The 26,136-nt window shown below is 42.7% G+C and overlaps 1 protein-coding gene across 4 annotated transcripts in view; it reads left to right on the top strand.

Moving 5' to 3' along the window:
• Positions 1 to 26,136, top strand: part of ADGRG6 (adhesion G protein-coupled receptor G6) — a 157,672-nt gene that overhangs the window by 116,906 nt on the left and 14,630 nt on the right. For all 4 annotated transcript variants that reach the window (XM_019550157.1, XM_019550158.1, XM_019550156.1 and 1 more), the window contains 8 exons: positions 6,946 to 7,086; positions 10,630 to 10,746; positions 12,422 to 12,467; positions 16,771 to 16,874; positions 19,152 to 19,279; positions 20,128 to 20,396; positions 23,153 to 23,267; positions 23,879 to 24,162. In XM_019550157.1, the coding sequence (XP_019405702.1) occupies positions 6,946 to 7,086; positions 10,630 to 10,746; positions 12,422 to 12,467; positions 16,771 to 16,874; positions 19,152 to 19,279; positions 20,128 to 20,396; positions 23,153 to 23,267; positions 23,879 to 24,162 (1,204 nt within the window). The remainder of the gene's footprint in view (positions 1 to 6,945; positions 7,087 to 10,629; positions 10,747 to 12,421; positions 12,468 to 16,770; positions 16,875 to 19,151; positions 19,280 to 20,127; positions 20,397 to 23,152; positions 23,268 to 23,878; positions 24,163 to 26,136) is intronic.

Raw genomic sequence — 26,136 nt, 5'->3', positions numbered from 1 at the left:
GTCTCTTTCTTCTGTAGTGCTAACCAACGTTAGCACTGCCGAGCCTATAAGGGTGCTGCAGGTTTTTCCTCCCAAGGTGGATAAATTAATAATAGTAATGTAAAAGACCTTATGGTTAAGCATTTTTTCTACGAACTTCTGGACCTAAAATTAAATGATCAGATTTTCTGATAGTGTAAATAGGCATAGCTACATTCACTAAAATGGTGTTTCACTCATATTACACTCAGAGAATCTGGCCCATGTTTTCTCTAAGTCATGCAGTGGAAACGGTTGAAAGGGGAAAGATGCATTGTGAAGACACCTAATTGTTTCTTTTATCAATGAAGTTTTATAGATGATTTCTATCAAAGAGGAGGAACTTTTATCCTCCAATATTCATCCCCTATTCATGGAAAGGGGAAAGGAAAAAATTCTGAAATTGGACCTGGGATGACCTGAATTTATAATAAGAAATACCATCTGTGGCCTGAGGACATCCAAGTATATTCAAATTTTCTTGCCCTGGAATAATTTTTTATTGCTCTATTTAACCTATCATAAGGTCCAAGCTCTGACAAGTTATTAATAATGTTCTTTTTGCAGCTTAAATTGATTTTCAGCCTTTTACATTTCCAACAGCTGACAGAATTCTTAGTATCCTCCCCATCAAAAATGTCTGCAACAGCTGTGGTCACAGTTCATAGTTTCCATGTCCATCAGGAAAGTTGTTTTCTGTCCCCGGTCGGGGAGATTCCCATTTTTAAGCCCAAAAACTTCAGCCAGCACCATGATGATATATCCCAGGCTCATCAGAATCTTAAAATTTCAAGTTACCTGTCAGACAGTTTCTCTTTTTTTTTCTCTTAAGGTGGATATCAAGCAAGTGTATTCACAACAGTTTGAAAAGATTCTGTTTATTCTGATGCCTCTACAGTTCTTGCCAAACCTTGGACTAAGTTAATATTTGGCAATTCATTTGATTGAATTATTCCTGTAATGTGTCCATGCTTTAAAAGAAACCTACACTAAAGTATACAAAATACCAAAAGAGATGTTTTTTTCACATGCAGGGTTTTTCTTAGCTCTGCTCAAATTGTATGTTGCGATTCTTTTTCCACATGGATTTAGTGTTCTTTTCTGCCTGTCAGGAATTATCTATGAACAGGTTCAGATTTTTACAAATGGATTTGTTATTCGCACTTGCTCAACGTAGTTTATGTTAAAAAATATTTAAACCAGTAGCCCCTGCCCTGGTTTTATTGCTAATTGCAACTATAATTGATCACCAATCACATGGTTGCTTTACATAACAGATAAAGAGGAGTCTCTTTTTAAATTCATTTGTTATGTAGACCTGTTGATTAATTGTGGGAATGCCAACAAGTAGTTTGCAGCATGGCTTCAGAAGCTGTGAAAAAAACCACACATATTTCTTTGCTCTATTATATGTTATTCTTTTTAAAAGTTAGATTAACATTCTTGCAAATACACCCTTGTTCTTCAAAGCATTTACTGTGGGTATATGGGAGAGACTGAAAATACCATCATTTCATTTACAAGAACTTTTATGAGCACTTGGTTTTCTGTACTCAGCTACCTCTAGTTTCGAGTTTAGAGGTAGAATGTAGGGCAAGGTAGCACGTTAGAGACTAGCTGGTTAAAAGTTTAGAGGTGGATTCTATAAAAAATACTATTAGACACAGTGAATTATGTTATGTTCCATTATCTCCTGTGTTATAGTACTACATGGTACCTAAGGACCTTGTCACAAGGGATACTTAATGGGCACATCTACACGAGATGCTTAATGCACAGAAGTCGTAATTCTGCTGTGAATTAGCACGTTGGGCAAAACCTATGCTAATGCACAGTAGATTTAGTCTGCTATGCACTGTCACATAAGAAGCATTCATCTCTGCTAACGTTCAGTAGTACCAATTATTGCACATTAAGTTAGTACCTGTAATGACAGGTACTAACACTAAATGTAATGTGCTGTACGTGTGGTGCATTAATGAACATGTAGATGCACCCAGTAGGTGTTAAATCTGTGCAGTATTAAAGTTAGAATGTGTTCTAAGTATGGCAAAACAGGTCATATTCGATTTGGATTCAGCCCAAATCAGGGATAGTGATTCGATTAGTTGATTCAGACCACTATTAGATTTGGCCAAATCCAAATCTGAAGATTCAATGCTGATTTGGAGAATCAGCCATAGACAGCTTTAAATGTTTTTTCTAACCACCTTAAGGTACCAGGCACGGCTCATAAATGGATGAAAGTACCGGGCAAGGCTCATGGGATGGATGGAGCACGGGGCGGGGCGGGGGGGCATGTGCTCAGTAGCGAACCCAGAAGTGGATCAGAAGTACTTTCAGTCCACATCTGGGTCTGCCAGGGAGTGTGCTGGGGGCCCCACCACACCCCCCTCCCAGCTCAGCGATCGTGCACAGGGGACCCTGGGTTCCCCCCCAGAACCAGGAGGCACCAGTCCCAGAGCCAGGGGAGCCCTCCACACACTCCCCAGTGGACCTGGAAGTTCTTCTGGTCCACTTCCAGGTCTGCTGTCGAGCACACTGAAGACTCCCCCGTGCTCCTGTCGGACGCTCCATCCACCCCAGCATCTCAGCATTCACGAACTGCCTGGTACCTTGAGGTATGTAGAAAAAACATTTAAAGCCATGTCTATGTCTGAATTGTTGAATCTTTCTGATTCTATTCAGAGAGATTAAAGGGTCTCCTGATTCCATTTGGATTCACAGATTCAGCCACTGAATCGAGCCGAATCGAATCAGCAACTAAAGTGTCACATAGCCCTAATGCATAGCTCACTGATTGCTGGTTCCAGCCCAGACACTGGTCTGGAGTCTCGATATAATGCTAGGCTTAGGACCAGCAATCAGCTGATTGTGAATCCCAGCCCTAGAACCCTCTGGGGCTGCAGGCACCTGGTTTTCAACTTCATCCTGCAGGAATCTAACAAGTGAAAGATTCAGTATCCTTCCTTCTAATGTGTGTGGCTTTCCTCATCTCACCTGGAAGCTTGGTACAGCAGAGACACCCCTGGCTGATGTCACAGCTTGGTGAAGACCGCAGATTGCTCCTATTTTCTCCATGAAGCAGTCTGACAATAGTTGAACTCATGTTACTTAAGATGATCTGGAAATACACCTCACACAAAAAGTCATAAATTTGCTGTAGTATGAGCATACCTATCACATGGTTCTGCCTGAATAGGAGGTTGCTTATGTTTTAAGTGCATTTAACACATGCTAAATGTAACATGCAACATGGTCCTAAGAGGCAACAGTTAGAAGGACAGTCTATGAGGAAATGGGCTGATGAGAGGCTTAACCACTGATATTAATACTTCTGTTTGTACAAGTTCCTTCACTAAAAACTGTTGAGTTGCAGATGAAACAGCATGCATGGTATTTTTGACCATTTCAGTCTATGCTACTGGCTTCATTCTCAGTGACTTTCATGCATAAACTAATGTAAGATGTGTTTACACTCCAACAGAATTTCAGCACTGACATGCCAACATTTGCTTGTCTGTTGGTGTCAATGTCTTGCTCCAAGTGTTGGGAGAATCACCTTGCTTCTCTGCTTGTACCTATGGTGGGATGGGGAAGTAATAGCTGTCATTCATATGACAGTGAGGAGTGTTCATATAAGAACTTGACTGTATAGATGAATGGTCAAAGAGACAGCAGGTTCTTAGTTGTTTGACAAAATCCTGTGGGGGCTATCCTTATTCTGACTCCAGAAAGTTCCTCTTCTTTGCTAGGGCTAACCGATGATCCCAAATCATAGGTGGAGGGTGAAAATATTATTTGGGGGGCCTGAGTACACATGCACACACACGCACACAGAAAACACTTAGCAGGTAAGTCTGCGGAGTGGGAAAGGGTGGGAGGAGAGGGAGGGGTTAGTGGGGAAGGTAAAGGTCCCCACAGTGAGGGAGGAAGTGGGGTAGACATGTGGTGAATGGTGCCTCAGGATGGGTTGTGTGATGGTCAGAGCCTGGGCAGCTCGTCCAGGGGTGCAGGGCAACTCCCTCCACTGCGTGCACCCTAGGGGAGGCACAGCAAGCACATGCCTTCCAGATTTGTGCACAGGGTGGAGGCAGGGCCTGCTTGCCTCCACCTCTGCTTGCTGCTGCTTCAGGCTGGGGTTCTGTGCTCAGCTGCCACTTTCTCAGCAGCCACGCAACGCCATGTGCCTGCTTCCGCCACTCTGCACCTTGACCCTTGCCCACCCAGCGGCAGCAGGCACATGGCATTGCGCAGCTCCCAAGGCAGATGCAGTGGGGTGTAGAGCTCCAGCCCACAGTGGAAGGCAACCTCTGCCCCACACAGATCTGGGGGGCATCTGGGAGCCCCCCTGCATCCCTGGACAAGCTGCCTGGACTCTGACCATCCCATGACTCGCCCCAGGGCCCCATTTACCCTAGCCCATGCCTCTGTCTCTGCCTCACTCTCTCCCACGCTGTGGGGGCCTCGATCTGCTTCCCCACTTCCCCTTCACAGACTTGCCTGCTGTGGTGGCAGTGCTCCACACATTGCTGGGCTGTGATCCTGGCTGCATGCAAGCTGTGGCTGCATGTCTGTGCCTGTGGACGTCCCCAGCTGCAATTTCCTGGAGCCCACACCCAGGCTGCCCTGTGGTCCTTTGCACTGCCACCTCTGCCCTGCATTTGCGGGGCTTAGCCCCGTTAGTCAAGTCTTCCGTCACCTATGCCCCAAATGTCATTTTTTTTTAAATCTTTGTTTTTCCCCACCTTCCCCAAATTGTTTCACAGGGAAACTAGGAAAGCTGATAAGCTCTGACAGAGTTCAAAAGGGAGAGAATTAAATCTTTATAAATGATGAGAAACAATGTTAATCAAGCACAATTGTTACTATGCGTTTGTTAATATAAACAGGATTCCAAAAGTAATGGACACTTACCCTTCTTAAATATGAATGATGCTAAATAGAAACATAATTTTGAACCCATAGAAAGCAACACCTTGAAATATAGTAGATTGAACATCCACAGATACATCACAAAGCACCATCTAGATCTTCTGATGAGTATCAAACTGCTAAGCTAATATGTAAGAGGTGAATAGTAGTGGTATAACCATGATATCACTTAGACACCAGAAGACTCAGGGCTCTGGATCCTGAGTGGCTAGAGGTACCCTGAGTGTGCCCTGAGTCAAGCAGCTAAGATCCAGAGGGGGGCAGAGTTTCCACACTCCCCTGGGCTTATGGCTTCCTGTTGGCTAGGTCAGAAGAGCTCCCCACTTAGACCTAAATCCTATTTTGTGTTATGTATTTAAATAGCTCATAACTAGTTTTTCACAGTTACACATAGGCTGCACAAGTCTGCTAAGCACACTTAGTAAGCCTGCACTCTGGTTAGGCAGCTGCCTGGCAAAATAGAATCACCTTCATCATAAAAAAGTGGGTAAATCCCAAAATTTGAGTTGAGTGAAAACCCCTTGACCATTGTATGTTAGAAGAGGAGCATCACTTATCTTTCAGCCGATAGCCTGTTGGTTAGGGCACTTGCCTAGGGAATAGAAGGCACATCAACCAGGAGTATGAAGCTACATGTACAGCAGAAGTGATATAAACCCCTGCAGTAGGCAAGAAAGGTATTATCAAGGTCCATCTCCATGAGGGGAAAGGAAGTACAGTACGGCGAGTGGAGCCTAGAACCTGTGCTTGCTTCCCATGTAGATCCTGTACCCACTATTGAGCTAAAAGGTGGGAAGGTGCTCCTCCACTGTTACCATCACCTCCACCCTTCTGCAGGCGCAGGGTGAGTCTGTTTTGCCACAGGGGAAAACAGAACCCTAAATTGTGCATAGTTGTCCTAAACTCTAGTTATATGGCAGCATATGTGCCACATAGGCACCTAAAGCAATAGATGTTGGCCCCTAGTGTTTAGACTTCCTCAGTCACCCTATGGAACTGTCTGTCCTTTTATTGATAGTATAGGAGAAAAGCTTCTGACCTAATTTCTTTGAAACACACCTTTGGGCCAGCTGTCCAATTTTTAGAAAACCAAAACCTGAATTGGAGTTGCCTGAGCACCAAATCTGAATTTTGTCCTGTAACAAAAAAAGATGAAAACAAATTAGAACTACTTTATTTTGATCATGCTTCTGAATATGAAGTGACTAAATATGATCATTCTGTGCCTCTACTATGGCACTTTAAATATAACCAAAGCCCTATCTGTTCTGTGAATCCATGGAATTTGTCACAGAATCAACTGCTCTCAGTTGAACTATACTCTCTAATCCCTGCAATTGTGAAGAAAATCTTCTAAATCCATTTATACATTAGAAAGCCCATACCTTCTTGCTCCTACAAAGCACTTGCAACACTGCAAGTACTAATGTAGAAAGGAGCCAGAATAATTCATGATTTAGTGGCAAAAATGCCTGATCTGTGCCCACACCAGCGCTCACATTGCTACTAATATTTCTGCCTCTCCCGCCCTCTGCAAGAATAACTGCAACATTTTCTAGTGCAAAGGCACCTAAAACATGAATTAAGCATAAACTAAACCAGTCAAGCATAAACTAAACCAGTCAAGCAATGGCCCTGCTTTACAATTATGGCCAAGGAACAAGCAGCACCACTCATGAAAAGAGGATGTAAAAGAATAGTTTAAAGGATGTTGTAAATTATTCTGAAAGCCATTTTTCTCAAGGCCACTCAGGATCAGTTTTGCTTACCACTTTTGTATGACACAAGACTGTGTTCATACAAGGAAGATGTGAAAATTTACCAGACCACTATTTTGGATAATAGCAATCCTCATCTGCCTGTATGCCCTATATATGCCAAAGGCTATTCTAGACCCATACTCACATTATATTAGATGGATGCACCAATTATAATGGACTTTCAAGGATTTTTTTTTTGTCTAAACTGGTCTTTCTTGTTTTTATATAACAGATAGATTTTGACAAGCATCAGTCAAATGCCCTGGCTTCCATTTTTCTGCCATCAAGTTTACTGAGGAATTTAAGTCAAGATGAGCTTGAAGCTGTTTCCAGGGCTCAGTTTACTTTTTTCAATAAAAATGGACTTTTTCAGGCAAGTATGAATATGTATGAACTCATTTCACGTGAACTTGAATCAAATGAACCTGCCAAAATTATCCTGAAATATAATTACTTTTTCATATCTTACATGTTACAGAAATGCCATGGTAAAAATATAAGTCTGTACTGGGAATAAACTTTGCATATAAATGATGACAAGTTTGCCATGGTACTGAAGTTGTGCATATTAATCAGAGACTTTACTGTAAACCTCACCTCAAGGAAAATTTCTTATCTGTGACATATGGCATAAACTTTTGCTCATAATAATCTAGAAGGAATTGAGACTCCACTTGCTGTATAATCAGAATTTATTTACAAGGCTTTAAAAGAGCATCTGTTCACATTCACATTTACATAGTTTCACTGCATTCAGCTGAGGCATGCTTTTTTACCGAAGTTGAAATCTGGCCTTTAATAGTACTCATACTATTTATTTTCCTTCTTTATTTGTATTCCTTTAAAGAAATAATCATGACACTGTTAAAATTCCTCTCTGTGGAGAAAACCAGCATAAAACCTAAACGTCATTCAAGTCCCACTTAAACCCTTGGTCTGGTTTGGTACTCCAGGGACAAATTTCACTCAGGAAGAGCACTACATATTTGCATTCTCATTTTCATACTACATAGAGATTGTTCTCTGTACAGCAGAGGTAGAAATATTCAGATCTGAAAATTAAGGTGATTGACACGAGTTTTTTTCTTTAAATTTTATCACATGATAATTGTATCCATTTTCACCATTAAGTTAGGAAGATCCCAATCAAGGGGGAAAATCCTCTACTTCACAATGATACTGAGTTCATTCAGAGGAAACATTGTTTTCATAATGAGCAATGTTTTTGGCTTGAGTTTGTTTTCCCATTAGTATTTCAAATGACCTTTGGCTCTTGTGCATCCGCAGAACTCTAGTATTGTATTGTGTGTATATTATCGTTTTTATTGGCACTGTATGTAGATGCTCCAGATAATCTAGGCTAGCAAATACCCATGACCCGCAGTTGCCTTCTGAAATACTCCCTGCAATGTCTGAAGCTGTTTTATATGGTATTCCTTTTTAATTGAAAACAGGATGATACAGTGAATAAAGAAAACAAAAAACATGTAACAGCAGGTTTGTCATAATGGCCCACAATCTATATAATGACAGAACATGTTATCTTATTAAAGGACACTAAATTCATTCTTTATGAGGTCCAATCATTAACCTTAGTTTCTCTGTATTTTAGATTTAGAGATAAAGTTCAACCATAATGATTGCAATCTACAGCTAATAACACCCACGTACATATCTGTTGAGCATACAGATGCTAAATCACCATAAAATTGATCTGTCTGACTTCTTAACAGGTGACCCTGAATGACAATAGAATGTCCTTTAAATTTAAAATAAAAGGCACTTGATAGGTAGAAAGTGAAAATTTAGATCTGGGAAAATCCTTTTCAGCCCTTTTTTCTTGAAAGATTATTATATATTTTCATATAGTCTATCTATAGAGGATCTGATGCTTGAGAAAGTTAAGTCAACATGCAAAGCTTTAATATATCTATTTGTGTATCATCCTACCATACAACAGAATCAATGACTTGTGGCAAGTTACTACCTAATCAAGGTCTTAGTCCATTAAAGAGCATCATGCAAACATAAGATTTTACTTAGGCAGAGCATCTTACAGGATAATAGTCCACACTTGCACAGATAGGCTAGGGACAAACATTACACACAAACCAGTTTAAGTGATCAGAAGCTGGTTTAAACCTGTAACAGAACAGATGTTCAGTGCACAAAAACCCATTTCAAAATGGCTGAAACTGGTTTGAGATAAGCCTGGTTAAATGCAGTATCAGATTTAACTTACTGAGCTCAAACCGGTTTATGCAATGCCTGTGCAAGACCCCTTCCTGGTTTAAGTTAAACCAAGATCCCCCAGCATCCCGACATTCTCTTTGGGCTGGGCTCTCTGCTCCAGCCCAGCAGGGCTGGCCCCATGCCTCTGCTCCCCAGCCAGAGCAGAGACAGGCAAGGAAAGGAGCCTGGCCAGATGCTGGTCCTGGGAAGGGGAAAGGGAAGAGGTTTATCTCCCCACCCTCCTTCCTCCCCGGTTCCACTGGTGTGGACCTGCATAGCTCTGCTGGCTGTTCCAGTGGGGGGGACATGGACAGCCCTAACAGTAGCTCCAAGTGAACTGGCTAGGTAGGGGTTTAATTGCTCCCTCCCTGTCCCATCAGCATGGACCTGGGCTGAGGTCTCCAAGGCACTCCTCCCTTGCTGCTGCAGTGGTGGGGCCAGGGCAGGGTCAAATGCTGGCCAGCATGGCCCCTGAGGCAGAGTGGCCAGGGATGGGTGTTATTCCCTCTACCGCCCCTCTGCCCCTAGGGGACCAAAGCCAGAGTCTGCCACCCCAACCACCGCCACTCACTCTGTGCATGGGGCAAGTGGTGAGATAAGCCCCCTCTGCCAGAGCGACGAGGAAATAATACCCCTCCCTGCTTCCTTGGCCTAAGGGGAGCTACTGCACAGCTAGCGTTCTTATCAGAGCCATCTAGCTTCCCAAGATGCTTGACTTTCAGGGTACTTGATTATCTATACTGTGAGAATGATGTAGATAAATGGAAGAAGTTGGCTAGGAGATTTAAAGTCCTGAGGTCCTCAACCCTGGAGCAATCTACATAAGAGGGATGCCTCCCAGCTCAGATAAACTGGTGGCCCTGAGGTACCTATCACAGGAGGGCAAGCCATATTTGAGGCTGCTCTGGTGGTAAAGACATGGACGCACAGGCTGCTCTGTAGGAGAAAACTAGGCACAGTTTCACTGGAAACAGAATTGTTTTTATAAATCTTTTCAATATTGATGAATCAGCATTTTGGGGCAAAAATCTGTTTCACTGGAAAATTCCCAACCAAATCTACTGCCTTTTCACTGTGTCTTACGGATGGCATTACATCAGCAATAAGTTAGTCTCCAGTGAAACTACTAGGAAATAGAACATGGTACAAAATATTATCTCCTGCTATATAATATTGCTTAGATTTTTTTGTTATAGTGCCTGACTACTCAACGTAAAATAGTATGTAATATTACGGGCAGCAAATGGGTCATGTCAAGACTATTTTTGATGCCAAAAAAAAGAATTTTCCCCCAACTGGCTATTTTATCAATAAGATAAGAAAGCTAGTTCATTCTTAGTTAGGGAAATGATCTAATTATAACACAGTTTGTTATCAGTTAGCATTGTTTGACTTATCACTCTAGTTGGCATAAAACAAAGTGATTAAAAGGGAAATTAATGGAAATTGCCTTACAATCTGTCCTTATAATTTAGCCTGTATATGTTTATGACAATAAGGGAAATAGCAAAGGTTTCCATGAGGAAAACCTGCAACTTGATCTTGTAAACAGGATGTTCTAATAATGGGTGATTTTAAGTGTAAAAATACAGACAGGTTATTTATTCTGGCACACTATAAAAATAAAATGTACCCTGCGCTCTGCTATAGCATTTACTGGATATTTTATGTATATCTTTCAAAGGATGTAGAAAGCCATGCCAACTTAACAAGCTTTGTGGTGGCATGCAGTATTGGGAACATTACCATCCGGGACCTCCAGGAAAAGGTCACGCTTACAATTAAACACACCAAAATTCAGGTAAGAAAACACTGGGTTTCCAGAATAATAAAATGTTACATTATGTGTATTAAAAGGCAGAGCTCAGCAATAGAAAGACTCTTAATGGGTCTGAAGACTGAAGAAAGACTTTTTGAAGACTGATTTTGTTGGGTTTCATAGAAAACTTCAGTATTCTTACTGAATAAGGAAAAAATAAGATTTGTAAAAACAAACAAACAATGTATGATTTAGCACTTACTTGGAATGAAATTCTTCAGTCCCACCACAGATTCTGTGCTGATAGTATTTGATAACATTAGATCTCTTCATGACTCACACAGTATATAGTGTTGAAAGGAATGCCAGGTTTATCTGAATTCTTTGATCAAACATGAGTCAGGGTAGAGCAGAGGTGGGCAATTATTTTGGGCAGAGAGCCGCTTACTGAGTTTTGGCAAGCCATTGAGGGCCGCATGATAAGCAGCCGGGGCAGATAAATATTAGTTTTCTAAATTTTTGAGGCCCCACTGGCCAGATAGAATGGCCTGGCAGGCTGCATCCAGCCCCTGGGCCACATTTTGCCCACTCCTGGGGTAGATAATCTGAAGTTTTGTATTTTTTGACTTCCCCCAAATATAAAAAGATTGATCACATCATTTAAAAGTGGTTGATTCTTACTGATGGGAAATGGAAGCCTAAAAAAATATTTCACAATACTCTATATCAGTTTTAAAAAAATAGTCCAATGTATGAGTCTGATTCTGTTCTAAGACCTTGTTGAAACTAGGCTGCTGCTTCTACCAGAACTTCTGCCAGCAGCTGCCACAGGGAAGCCTCTGAACAGTCCTGGTAAGCTTTATTGTGCTGGCAGGTGCACAGTGAACCTGGGGAATGCACCCAGTACTGAAGAGACCACAGCAGCTTGTAGAAGGTGCAGGGTTTTCAAATTATACCTTCTACAGGCTTCCAGATGGCAGCACAAATGTTGTTCTGGTCAAAGTGGTAGTGTTACCCTGCTAGCAGAAAGAAGGGTCTTACTCTGCACAGGGAGCTCTTCATGTAAATGCATTCATAGTTTTTCTGACAGAACCTGAGTTTCGCTTGCAATACCGTAATGTAGGTCAGGACTCAGATATGGTTGTATACATCAGGAAAAGCTCTACAAGAGACAAGAAAGTTGTATCAGCCCTAGACCATTTTAAGTGAGGAGAATGAGCCCTGTTGCAAATGGAAGAAATAAAAAAAAAAATCATATTTCAATTACTTTAAGCTTACTTTTTATTGGTTAGCCTGGATGACTCCTAAATGGATTCATGTGAAATCCATATTGATTTCCCAAAGTGTTGCCAAACATGTACTGGTGAAAACCTTGAGAATCCCAAGGAAAGTGAACAAGGAAAAGTACTTCTCCTTTACATCCCACAAAGGCTTCATATATGTGCTGAATTTCAGTGAGACTAGTACTTATATTTACAGTTTAGGCACAGGTATGAATTTTTGCAGGACATTAGATTTTAATGTCTTAAGGCAGGATTGGCACTCTGACAGAAGAGGGCTGTTGGCTGAGACCTGTAAATATGTTCACAATACAAATAATAATTCTTCACTTCATTTTAATGCAAAACCGTAACCAATGGAATATCTGCTACATTTATACATTAGCAGGTTTTATATTTTGTGAGATATAAAATGTTTATTTGTACATTATTTTTAGGAGAATCCTAGCCCTATCTGTGTCTTCTGGGATATGAACAAAAACAGTAAGTTGAAACATATTGCAGTTTCATTTTGGGGGCAAATAAAGTATTCTCTGTTTTAAATAGCTCATGCCCTTTGTATTAGAATAGACAACATGATGGTTATTCGGAATCCATTTTTAATTAATGTCAATGTCCTTCTTTATTTTCTTTCTTCTTTATTGGTCCAAAGTAATGAATAGAGACTGATGAAATCACCAGTCTACTTGCTTGTCTGGATTACAGTTCTTGCTTTAACATCCAAAGATAGCTATCACTGTATGGGATATGAGTAAACTTTGTACACATCTGCACATCCAAAGACTTCAATATTGGGCATTAAAGGATGCAGGCACATCTGTACTCAATGACAGTTTTATTTCTTATTTTCCCTCACGTTCATATCAAATAGAATCATAGAAACATAGAAGTAGGGTCGGAAGGGACCTTATAGATCTTCAAGTCCAACCCCCTGCCAGGGCAGAAGAAAAAAATATAGGCTCAAATGATCCCAGCTAGGTAGGCATCAAGCACCACTTCTCTTGGAAGCTGGTTCCAGCTCCTAGCCACCCTAACTGTGAAGTAGTTCTTACGGCTGTCTAATCTAAACCTACTCTCCAACAACTTGTAGCCGTTATTCCTTGTTATGCCAGGGGGCGCTAGGGGAAACAAGGTCTCTCCCAAACCCTTCTGGTCCCCCCTACTGAGTTTATAGATGGTTACCAGGTCCCCCCTCAACCTTCTCTTGTGAAGGCTGAACAGGTTTAGGTCTCGCAGCCTCTCACTGCAGGGTCTGCCCTGTAGTCCCCGGATCATGCGGGTGGCCCTCCTCTGGACCCTCTCAATGTTGTCCACATCCCTCCTGAAATGGGGCGCACAGAACTGGACACAGTACTCCAGCTGTGGCCTGACCAGTGTTGCATAGAGGGGGAGGATCACCTCCTTGGCTCTGCTTGAGATGCACCTGTGGATGCACGACAAGGTCCGGTTAGCCCTGCCAACCATGGCCTCACATTGTCGGCCCATGTTCATCTTGGAGTCAATAATGACTCCAAGATCTCTTTCTGCCTCCATGCTCTCAAGAAGGAAGTTTCCCATCTGATAAGTGTGCTGCTGGTTACTACTGCCCAAGTGCAGCACCCTGCACTTGTCAGTGTTGAAACACATCCTGTTTTCATCTGGTTCAGCAGAGATCCAACGTGGCCCTTGCTTTTCCTCCGGCTCGCCGCATATCTGAAAAAGGACTTTTTAATGTCCTTGATGCTCGAAGCTAGTTGGAGTTCAATTGCAGCCCTGGCTTTCCTGGTTTGCTCCCTGCAGGACCAGACCAGTGCAGAATAATCCTCCTTGGAGGTGAATCCCATCCTCCATCCTTTGTAGGCCTCTTTTTAGCCTCAGGAGTTCTGTTAGGTCCCCAGAGAGCCAGGGGAGGATGCTGTGCCCTCTTGCTGCCTTTCCTCTGAGATAGAATAGACTTAGCTTGTGCACTGAGGATCGCTCCCTTGAGGAGCAACCACTCTTCTTGAACTCCCCTCTCCCTGGGGTCATGATCCCTTAGGGCCTCACTGACAAGCCTCCTGAGATTGTCAAAGTCGGCTTTCCTGAAGTCAAGGACTTCCATGTTCCTGAATGACTTGCCAGCTTTATAGTGGATGGTGAAGGTGATCAGCTCGTGGTCGATGTCACCCAGCTTTCCATCAATCACCAGGTTGCCGATTAGGTCATCTCCAGTAGCCAGTACCAGGTTGAGCAGCACTTTGCCTCTCATTGGCCCATAGACTTCTTGAGTCAGGTAGAGGTCATTCACGCACAAGAGGAAGCTTTGTGACCACTCAGATTTTGCTGAGTGATCCTTCCACGAGATGTCTGGGTAATTGAAGTCACCCATGACAACCATGGTCTTGGAGCATGTCGCCTCAGCCAGTTCCTGGGTGAACTCCTGGTCAAGATCAGGAGTTTGGGTGGGAGGTCTGTAGTGGAATCCCACCATTGTGTCCCCTGTGCCGTGTTCCCCATGGATTTTAACCCAGAGGGTCTCCAGTCATCCACCCTGGTCGTCAATATCAGCTTGCAGGGACATGTAGCTTTCCTTAACATAGAGAGCTACACCCCCGGCCCTTTTATCTACACGATCCCTCCTGTACAGGGTATAGCCATCTATATCCATGGTCCAGTCATGGGTGGAGTCCCACCAGGTCTCCGTTATCCCTATGACATCATAATTATTTGCATTGAGCAGGAGGACGCGCTCTTCCTGCTTATTCCCTAAGCTCCTGGTATTTGTGTACAGGCAGGCAAGTGTCCCCTTGGGGGCTCTTGCCTTGCCCACAGATTGTACGAGGGCTGGGGCAGGGGTGGGCTCCCTTAAGTGCCTTAGCCTGCTGGCTTTGCAAGGGCGGCTCAGCTTGGCAGCAGTGGTGGTAGTCCCCCCATTCCACATCGGGCTTAATTTTAAGCCTGGTGGAGCAAGTCAACCAGTTTGGCTGAGAAGAGCCTCCTCCCCAGGGGAGAGAGGTGGAGACCACCTCTTCCCAGCAGCTCGCTGCCTCTCTCACCAAAGAGCATGCTGTGGTCATGGAATCCAAAGCCTTCCCTATAACACCAGCACCGCAGTCATTGGTTAACTACATGGATCCTCCTCTGCCTTCTCAGCCCATACCCCAAGACTGGGAGGATCGAAGAGAACACCACCTGTGACCCCAGACCCTTTAGCCCCATACCCAAATCCCTGTAGCACCTCATGACCTGGCTGGGAGTGTTCCGAGCCGTGTCATTGGAATAAGGAGCATGGGATAGTGGTCTGTGGGCTGGAGGAGCTTAGGGATCCTCTCCGCAATGTCCCGGATGCGGGCCCCCAGGAAGCAGCAGACTTCCCGGGCTAAAGGGTCGGGGCGGCAGATTGCCCCCTCTGTCCCCCTCAGGATGCAGTCTCCCATGACAGACACTTTACGTTTTGTCTTGGCAAGAGCGGGGGCGGTATCTGCAGTTGAGCCAGTGTTGCCTGCACGAGCTGGCAACTCAGCAGGCTCTGCTGTAGCAGCAAGAGGTGTGTACCTCCTGCTAAGCTCCAGCGGGGCAGGGGCCTTTGTGCGGCAGGCCTTAGGGCCCTTGGCCACCTTGGTCTATGCCCCTGACTGGACAGAGTGGGAGGTCCTGGAGTCCTCCTTTGTCCTGGAGGGAGACTGGTCTACCCTCCGGCTTCCAGGGGAGAAGGGTCTGGCAGTAGGAGTCTATCTCCTGCTCACAGTCCCTGATGGCACTCAGTCTCTGGACTGTGACCTGGAACTCCTTGAGCTGGCGCACCAGAGACCCCAAAAGGGAGCAGACCCCACAGGCCCCAGAGCCTGAAAAAGGGACAGGCAGCCCCCACAGATGAGAGCCAGGGGCTCCGTCTGCGTGGAACCCGGAACCATGGGCTCCGTATGGGTGGCCGTCTCTGAGGTGCCCAGTGGAGGGGCCGCAGAGCCCGAGGGGACCCTCAGGGTGTGGCGTGTGCCCATCCGTGTCATGCCTCCGGTAGGCTGGCTATGGCTGGGACTGTCTACCCTGGGGGATTTGCAGGCAGGGTCTCGGGCCCTCCCACGCACCCTCCTGCGTGAACTCTGTGCTAACTCACACACCGGTAGACAAGCGCGCCTGTTTCTGCAGCCTGTTCGTGTGGCTCCAGTCATGTGGCTCCCTGGGGGGGCTGAGCCAAGTAGGGGCCTGGGCAGGGCAGGGCGGGACCCAGCCCAGCTCCACTCAGCTGCCTCCTCCCTCTCACTAAGGGGTTAACCCCCTCCCACCACAGGCCCCACTTGCCTCCAGCTGTGCTGGGGTCAGTGGGGGGCTCTGAGGCTGCTGAGGGGTCTCTGGGGGGCTTTGGGGGAGCAGGGGCGCAGTGGGCTTTCACCTGCACGTCTCTTGCTGCTCCGGAGCCTAACTGGAGATTCCTTTGAAGATTCTTAATTTTGATGTGGCAGGAGGGGGAGATCTAGTAGAAATTTTAGTGGATTTGGGTTAGATCTGAGTTAGCACCATTTCTTTCACACTTTCTTAAGTTTTAAAGCTAAAAGAATTGTTATGTTTATCCAGCCTGGCCTGCCATATAACACAGACCACAGAATTTGATGTAATAGCTTCTACTCCATCCACCTTGCAGAGTTCTTGATTAGCACAATCCTAGGTTGATATATTTTGTATATTGGATTTGCTTTATTTCAAGGCTTTTTCCACTTGAAAGAATACTATAATACATGTAGAGATCCTGGATATCTGGACAAGACATTGTGCTATGTCTTTTTTGATTTTGCCTGAAGTTGTGGTTTCTATTGTTTGATTCCTGCAGATGGCCAAGGCGGTTGGAATGCTACAGGCTGCATTGCACAAAAATCAAATGAGAATGAGACAGTTTGCTTATGCAATCATCTTACACATTTTGGGGTACTCATGGTAAGTGAGCCTTCACTATTCTGTTATAGGTCTTGGTGGGACAAGAGAAGGGCTTCTATATATTTGAGTTTCTTTGCATTCAAGTGAGATTTTTTTTACTAATATATCATTTTTCTGGTACCTAAATATTGTCTAGTAGTAAAGAAGGGCTACAGGTAAAATAAAATGATAAATCAAAGTGATTGAATAAAAAAATCAAGCAAGCAAGATAATTTTGTATTGTATTCTCCAGACAAAAGGTATATAAGTAAAATCTGCCCACAAAGGTACCCAGATATTGAAAAACTTGTAGTACAATAGCAGTCTTGATTCTGGTTGGGCCTTGTTTGTCATAAATAATGTAAAATGTAAGGTTGCAATACTGCTGAGCACAATATTGGTGGCTGTGTGTGAAGCCAGGAGAAGCCTAGCATTGGGTAGAAGCAAACCATAGATCAAGCAGAGTCCTGCCAATGCACCAGCAAAAAAAAAAGAGATATTGGAATAAATCTATTGTAACTGTGTACTGCTGTGTAAATCAAGCCAAATGTTACTGAACGAAAAAATATGAAAAGGAAAAAGTATGAAATTGCAGTCTTTTCCTGAAGACTGTTGTTTTTTTTCAAAAACAACAACCTTTTCTGGGTTCCCAAACCTTTAGCATACACTGTACCCTGGCTTTCACTTTAACATTAATATTATATGGCTTCAGAAACATTTTTCCAGGCAGAACGTTTGCTATGAAGACAGGTACATGTGTTTTGATTTAACTAGTTTAAATGGGTTTTAAAAATATAATAAAAGAAAGCTATAAATATTTCAAATACCAAGAGACGGAGTGAGGGAAACAGGAAAATCTTTTCCTTGCAGAATAACTTATAGTGCGAGGAAGTCATACAGTTTCAACTTTGGCTTCCATAAGTCCTGTTATACAGTTGCTTTCTTCACATCATGCTTGAATTTAAATATGAAAAAAAATGTCATAAGCCTTTTTTGTCCTTTTCTAAGCTAATTATATTCAAGTTTCATTGCTCATGCTTAAAGGGAAAAAAGGAGCTTTCTTTGGGATATGTTCAATAAGCTCCTTCTCTTACTCTGAATGCCTCTGTGACATTAGGAAGTGAGAAGGAAGTTTTCTGAAATTTGGCCGTGTGCCAAAGGGCCATTTTTACATACTTTTAACCTTTCTAATTATTTTTTCGTTTTTCCTATTCCTATTTGAATTTCCATAGAGATATTTGCCTAACTTCAGAGAATAATCTCTTGATTTAAGCAACATGCTTCACAAGTATATAACATATACATATGGAAATTGACTATAAGACATTCCTACGTTTGACAATGAAGAATGCAGTATTTTTAAAGTTTAAATAGAATCGTTTTGCTGCATATTTTTGCAAAAAAACCCATCAAATAACAGCAGTGAGCATGTGACAGTCACCATTAAATGGTACTTTTTGCTAACATTTATTGCAGAGTGATACAGATCCAAAAAAATTGCAGTGTTTTCTTGTACTTAGAAAAGGAAATGACATTGGCAGTTATTCTGAGACAGTACTATGTGGCAATTAGGGCTGGACTAAAAACAGGAAAAATATCCCCAAAATGTTCCCATTTCACTTCCAATTTTTCTGTTGAATTGTTGCCTTTGTCACAATTTTACCAGCATTATTTATAACTCTTATTTTATAGGTCAAAACAGATTACTAAGCCACAGAGCAACATTTTGCCCTTGGTTTCACCCACACAACAGTTAGAAGTCAACAGGTAGCAAAGGTGTGAGTGAAATATTTGTTTCATAGATGCCTCTACCACATCCTTAGCAACTGGTGTTGAATGGAGGTATTGCTAGAAGAACCATAACCATTCTCCAGCATGGTCACATATTAAGTGCAATTATCAGTAGTACATTCAGTTTGAACATTTGTAAAAGAAAGGAGCCTCCTGAAGTTAAAAGTGTCAAGAAAATAAGGAATTGCAAACAGTAGATTTTTCTCACAAAGAGGCTATTTGAAATGTGGGCATAGAAATAATATGAGTAGGAGAGATCTATGTGCATCTGATGATGCCATCTACTACAATACTCACTGCACTGTTTTCCAGGGTTGTGGGAAGGAAGTCAAAGGTGTGACTGTAGACTAAATATACCCAGTAAACATGACCTTAACGTTAGGGATGTATAGATACTGCCAAAGTGGGGTTTTTTGAGTTTTTACTTGACTTAATACCAAGAAACTGTATCAAGTTCATTAGATGGAGTTTTATGGAATGTGTGTTTTTTCCTCAACTCTCATGTAGGACCTCCAGGGAACAGCTTCAAAAATAGATTCACAAAATACCAAAGTCCTCACCTTCATCACCTACATTGGTTGTGGAATATCTGCCATATTTTCAGCTGCAACTCTTCTGACATACATTGCTTTCGAGTAAGTATTTATGCTTTCAAGAATTTGTGCATGCTAGAACTATTCCGAAAGAAATGGAAGAGGAAATGAAATGAAGATTTGTGAACTATGCAGTAGTTTCAAAAACAATCCCACTGAAATGGCAGGATAATTTAGGGGATTTTGGTATAATTTTTGGGAAAGTGAAAAGAGGAATTACAATTACGTTGTTTTAGCTGCCAGCCACACGGTAGTGGTAACAGGACAGGATGGCTTGCCAGAGAATAGATTTTACACACAAGTACTCTCCAATTACTGCAAGCTGTCTATAGTATAACATCGTGGTCAAAAGAGACTATAATTTGCTGGTGAGGTCCTCAATACACACAGTGTATTGTGCACTAGCTGGAAGGAAATATATTTGATTTTGAAGCTTCTTAGACTTTTTCAAACAACAGAGAATGATGCTATGTCCTACTAAACTAATTAAAGGTTTTTTTAAAAATAAACAGAAGTAAGTTCTTGTTTGGTACTACATTGTTTCTTTTAATTTATATCTGATATTCAATGAAATGTGAATATCAGATAGAAATCTGATCTCTTGCTCTTAAATTTATTCAAAAAGGTTTTAATAATTAATTATATGCCTAAAATAAGTGCAGTAAGATTATTTGTTAATGACCACCTGCTGCCACTCAGGAATGGATGTAGATTGTCCCCTAAAAAATTAATAGAGTACTTCAACAATAGTCTGTTAATGTACGTGCCACCGTGCTGTATTACCATATCAGCTTGTTGCCAATAAGAGACCTTTGTTCCTTATCCTTATTTCTTTTATAAATTACTAACCACAGCTGTTGCAAATTATATGTCTGTGTTTGTCTCTCTAGGAAGCTACGGAGAGATTATCCCTCTAAAATCTTAATGAATTTGAGCACAGCCCTGCTCTTTCTTAATCTGTCCTTCTTGCTTGATGGTTGGATTGCATCATTCAACATAGATGGTCTATGCATTGCCATCGCTGCCCTCCTGCATTTTTTCCTTCTGGCCACCTTTACATGGATGGGACTGGAAGCTGTTCACATGTACATTGCTCTAGTAAAAGTATTCAACACCTACATTCGGCGTTACATACTGAAATTTTGCATCATTGGCTGGGGTAAGTTCAAAAGGATATATTTCGTATAGTATATAGGTACAAAATTATTATTATGTATTATTTGTGCCATCAGAAGTGCAGCGATCAGACTCATAGGCTGCATCCAGATGAGCATGGTTGTGTGGTATGTAGCACTGTAGACACATCTGCAGCACCACATACTGCACATTCAGCTGTTCAGTGTACTGCAAGGTAGCAGCATGGGAGGGTTTTTTTGACCCTTGGATATCCAGAGGTCAAACAAACCCATGCAAAAAAAAAAAAGTAGAGTGGCACATTTGGGGGCAGCACACGCTGCTCAACCCTGGAGCTTGGCCAGCTGGAGCCATGCTCTGGCTGCTGCCTGTGGTTCAAGCAGCAGGATTACTACTGCTGCAGCCCCAGGAAGCCCCCAGAACCCCAAATAAGTCCACTAGGGCCAGCCCAGTGCTGGCCCCAGCCTCTTCAACCACTCATGGTAACCTGCTGCACGCCAGAGGTCACATGTCACAGGCATTCCGCGAGGACAACTAGCAGCAGCAGCACAAGGTGTCCTGCTGCTAGGTGTCCCTGGAGAACCAAATGTCCATGCTCACATGGATGCTGCTATATGTGGTAAGTGCAGGGTAAATACATAAGTGGCAGCCATTGTTATGAAGAGCCTAAAACCTCAAGAGATGAGAGACAAAAGGTGAATATTACCTTTCCATCAGTAGAGCCTGAAATACAAAGAAATTAAAGACCCAATCCAGTCTCTCCTTTGCATTGACTTTCAGTGGACTTTGAATCAAATCCAAGATTTCTTGCCAAAGAATACATTCTGTGGCAGAATTAGGAACTGAACCAAAATTTCTCAATGTTGGTACAGTGGTTTAACCACAAGTAATCTTTCCAGTCTTAAGATATTTTAACATATAAAAGTATTGCTGGAAAATCACTGTAGGATTCATGAAGCAAGACAGCTCTTTATTTTTTCTGTATTGGACATATTTGACTCTGTCTTTTGTGTTTAAAATCCTGCAAAACAACACAGAATAGTTAACCTCCTGACTAAAGTGGCAATCACAGTCCAATTGAATCAAAATTAGTCTAGGGCTGTCAAACGATTAAAAAAAATTGATTGTGATTAGTTGCGCGAACTAAAAACACAAAATTATACACAGAAAAACTCAAAATTATGAAAAACTATGCAGTTACTTTGTATGGTTGGAGGGTGAGGGTGTGGAGGGGAATTTGTGAAGGTGTGGGGGCTGTGGGTGTGTGTGGGGGCTTAGAACCAAGAGAGGGGGTCCCACAGTCCCTGGCAGGATGTGGGGTACTGTGGGTCAGGAGTGAGGGGCAGCAGCAGGGTTTGGGAGTGAGGGGCAGACACACGCACACATGGCTCCCTAAAGGTAAATCTGTAGAGGGAAGGGACAGGTGGGTAGATTGAAGCCCCTATGGTGAAGGAGGGTCTGGGGCCAGGCAGATCATGGGTTGAAGTCACAGGAGGCTTGTCCAGGTGTGTGGGGGTCACAGCTCCCCACTACTGCACATGCCCCCAGGGGAGGCATGGGGGCACATGCCCCCAGGATTTGTGTGTAAGGGTGGAGGCAGGCTGCCTGCAACCAGCTGGGGCTCTGTCTCCTGCTGCCTTTGCCCCAGGAGCCATGCAGTCCCATGTTGTGCCTCTCACCACCGGGCAGGCAGGAGACACATGGTGCAGCCAGCACACAGCTCCCAGGGCAAAGACAGGAGGGCACAGAGCCCCAGCCCATAGCAGACAGCCCACCTCTACCCCACATACAAATGCCCCCCTATGACTGAAGAGTAATTACAGTTTATTCATCCAACCCATACTTCCTTATCTTGCTTTAGAGATGTGAAAGGTTAAATGATTAATTATTTAACCGATGAGTGCAGTGATAACGGGTTAGCTTACTGGTTATCCTTAGCTTGGGCCAGTTGCACAGTTACAGAAGCAGGGAAGGGAAACCATGTGGTGTCCTAGCAGGAATCAGAAGTTAGCAGGGCATGCAGGAAGGAGAGAGGAGTAAGGAGTAGAGGAAGGGGAGAGAGAGAGGTGAGAGGGGTGTAGTACCCCTAGCCTAAAAGAAAAACAGAGAGCAGCCTAATGACTCGTCAATTAAGCAATTAGCTGCTGGTTCACAGGTGCTTCCTCCCTTCCAGGACAGTTTCACATGGGCTGTGTTGTCCTGCTGGGCTTGCCTCCCCTCCAGTTTCTCCCCAGTCAGAGGGCTCCAGGAGCTAGGATTGGCTCCCAGCAGCAGCTTTGTCTGAGCTGCTGTATTATCAGTTAATTGTTTGACCAATATAATTAAAGGAGGTTAAACAAATATTTTAAAATTATATTTACATCCCTAGCTTGCTTGCAAGAATGTTGTGAGAGATTGTATTCAAAGCCTTGCTGAAGGCAGGGTATATCACATCTGCTGCTCTCCCCCACATCCACAGAGCCAGTCATCTCATCATAGAAGGCAATTAGGTTGGTCAGGCATGAGTTTCCCTTGGTGAATCCAAAGTTAAGTCAGATACATGATGTATGACATGTATGCAGTGTTGTGTACCTGCAGCTTCCATTGACTGCAGTGAGATTTGTAAGGGCTTACTGAGTAATTACTTATTTTGTGTCCTTTCTCTATGTTGTGGGATTCTATTCTATTCTGATGCAAAAGTTTGCAGCTCTTGATGTTATCTGTTATTCTGATTTGCATAGAGGTCTCACATTTGTAGAGTTTTTGCAAAGAAAATCACCATAATGTTTTCTTGTATTACAGGTTTACCTGCTCTAGTGGTGGCAATTGTTTTAGCCAGCACAAATACAAGTGCAGGTCGTATCTATGGGAAACAATTATATGGCAGAGATGCTAAGGGGCAAGGAGGAGATGATTTGTAAGTAATTTTTAAAAGCATTACAAGTCAATGTATGCATTTGGCAAATAATTTGGGAGTGGCCAAACTGCTTTCATAAAGCTTGTAGGTGCAAAATCAAAGCAAGCAGAAAACCAGGTCATTATCTCCTAAGTTATTTGTAGTTGAATCTTTTTAAAAGTGTTGAAAAGAATTTCTCTGTGACCCAAACTGGTGTAAAAAATATCACTTATACTGCTGAAAGCAAATAAATTTTAACATTCCTATTTCATATATCTCATATATTTCAAATAAAGAAAAATCATTGCAAAAGTGGACCACATTTCCCTCAGGCTGCATCTGTATGTTAAAAGTCAGTAATTTTTTTTAATGAGTCTTATAAAAAAGTAGGTATAACCTTTATGCTCCTGGCAAGATACCAGTGTATCCCGTAGTAACATTTAGAGGCTCCAGAGTACTACTCTGGTTACAGAAACAAAATGTCCAAAGATTTGAGTTGTTACACAGGAGATGTTTTAATTGTGCAGTAATGAAGGTAGGGATAGAATAACCTTGCTTATCTTGATCAAAATAACTGAAGAGGAGCATAATTTCCAGTGTCTAAGAAAGATGGCATTTTGTTATTTTTACAGCTGCTGGATCAAAGATGGCACTGTCTTTTATGTGACTTGTGCTGGCTACTTCGGAATCATGTTTCTTATGAACATCGCCATGTTTATTGTGGTGATGGTGCAGATCTGTGGAAGAAATGGGAAGAGAACAAATCGGACCTTGCGGGAAGAGATCCTGAGGAATCTCCGTAGTGTGATCAGCCTGACTTTCCTACTGGGCATGACGTGGGGCTTTGCCTTTTTTGCTTGGGGCCCCTTAACTCTCCCTTTCATGTACCTCTTCTCAATTTTCAATTCTTTGCAAGGTAAGGTGAATTCCAGTTCAGTAAGCAATGCAAAATAGACCTGCTAATGTTACTGGAAGAGCTGCCCCAGCATCTTGAGAAAGTGACTTAAAGCCAAGTTTTTTAAAGATAAATACTTGCTCTAATGTACTGAGTCGCTTTAATTCTCTCTGTTTCTCACTTTCCCATCTATAAAACAGTTAAACCCATGCACACTATAAGGCTTAGTTTAGTAGTGATCATGGATAGTTCCAAGTCCTTCCAATAAGATGCACTCCATAGTTACCGCTACCCCTTCCCAATACAGTTTGAAATATAACAAGAATATCCAGAATACATGGCAAGAAAGACTGAGATTTCCTTTAGTGCATTATTCCAAATGTAGGAAATCCCTTTACTCAACGTTTTCCCTTAGGGAAACTGCAAAGCTTATAAATACTTGTTAGAAACTATTGCCAGATCATTAAAACAAATCTCAGTTCTGCATTGATTTACTGTGAATAGACAGTAGAATGATATATGAGACCAGCCTGGCTTTGGCTCTATTAAATTCCCAACAGTTTCAGGAAACTCCAGTAACTACAGCAATCCGTTTATATCAGTTTCCTTACTGAAGGTTAGGGTATTTTATTTTTCCAGCCTTGTTCATCCTTCAGTTGTGGAAAATGCTGTAAATTGTAATCAAGTCCTAGTACATTATAGAACTATGCAGCTGACATTTAAAATGACTTAAGTTCAAAGCTGATTTGTGTATGTGCCATACAATGCAAGAGCCTCCATCTCCCAAAAAAATCAATAAGAGTGTAATTTATGGAAAGCTTATTATCCCACAGACAAATAAATGTAGAAATGAAAGTACAGCTTGCCAGAGGTCAGCAAAATACCTTCCCTTCATGGAAAAAGAAAACTCACTTAATATTTGCGCTATGTCTATTACTTTCTATCTACTACAGATGAGACAAATTTACTGCTAAAAGTGTATTGGGCTTTCATGGAAAAAGCATAATGTGGTGGTTTTTTTGGTTTGGTTTGGTTTCAAATTGAGATGCTAAAGAAAATGTCTAAAAGGTGGTATATACACGTGCAGCCCAATCAGGCCTCAGAAAACTAATAAACTCCACAGCAGTATTTACAAGTACTATCCTGCTGTGGAGTATTTTACTCCATGGAAACGCATGTGTAGACACTGCTGAGGCCGGCTGGGACATGAGTATGCTTCAGAAGAGGCCTACCTGCTGGCTAGCCCCACACTGGAACATCTGCATGCCCCAGCCAGCCCCTCCACAGCACATTGAGCTGGGCTGGAACAGCCCCAGGCTGGCAGGCTCATCCCCTAGGTCCCCTGCCAGCTGGGGCTGCTCCACCCCAGCTCAGCGTTCAGCAGTCCTGGTTGCACGTGTAAACATGGCACCTGAGAGCACTAAATTCTGGTGTGTTATGTGCTGGATTTTATAACTGCAAATCAAATTACATGTGTAGCTGTCCCCTCCCCCCCACCCCGAAAGTAGTTACAGACTAGACTCATAGAAACATAGGACTGAAAGGAAATTCAGGAGTCATCTAGTCTGCCTCCCACATGAACACAGCTTTTAATCGTACCAAAATTATCTCTGATACATCCCTATCCAGCTTCTTAATGCCACAGAAGGAATTCTACAGTTTATCTAGGCAACTTGTTCCAATATTTAGCTGCTCTACATAGAGGAACATTATTCTGGGGTTTAACATGAACCTTCCTTCTTGTCCTACCTTCAACAGCTAAAGAGAACAAGCTAAGATTCAGCAAATATTCTCTTAGCCGAACTTCTATTGCCTTCATTAGACATTTTATATATAGTGTACTTGCAGGCTCAAGCAATGAATCTCAGTGGGAAAATAACTATTTTCAATGGCAAAGTGATACACTTCATAGATTTCATAGATTTTCATAGACATTAGGGCTGGAAGGGACCTCGGGAGATCATCGAGTCCAGCCCCCTGCCCAAAGGGCAGGAA

Source organism: Crocodylus porosus, unplaced genomic scaffold (assembly GCF_001723895.1).
Source record: "Crocodylus porosus isolate Cpor-Errol unplaced genomic scaffold, CroPor_comp1, whole genome shotgun sequence".
Classification (NCBI taxonomy): Eukaryota; Metazoa; Chordata; order Crocodylia; family Crocodylidae; genus Crocodylus; species Crocodylus porosus.
Note: the sequence above shows the minus strand (reverse complement) of the source record. Positions and strands in the feature narration are given on the sequence as shown.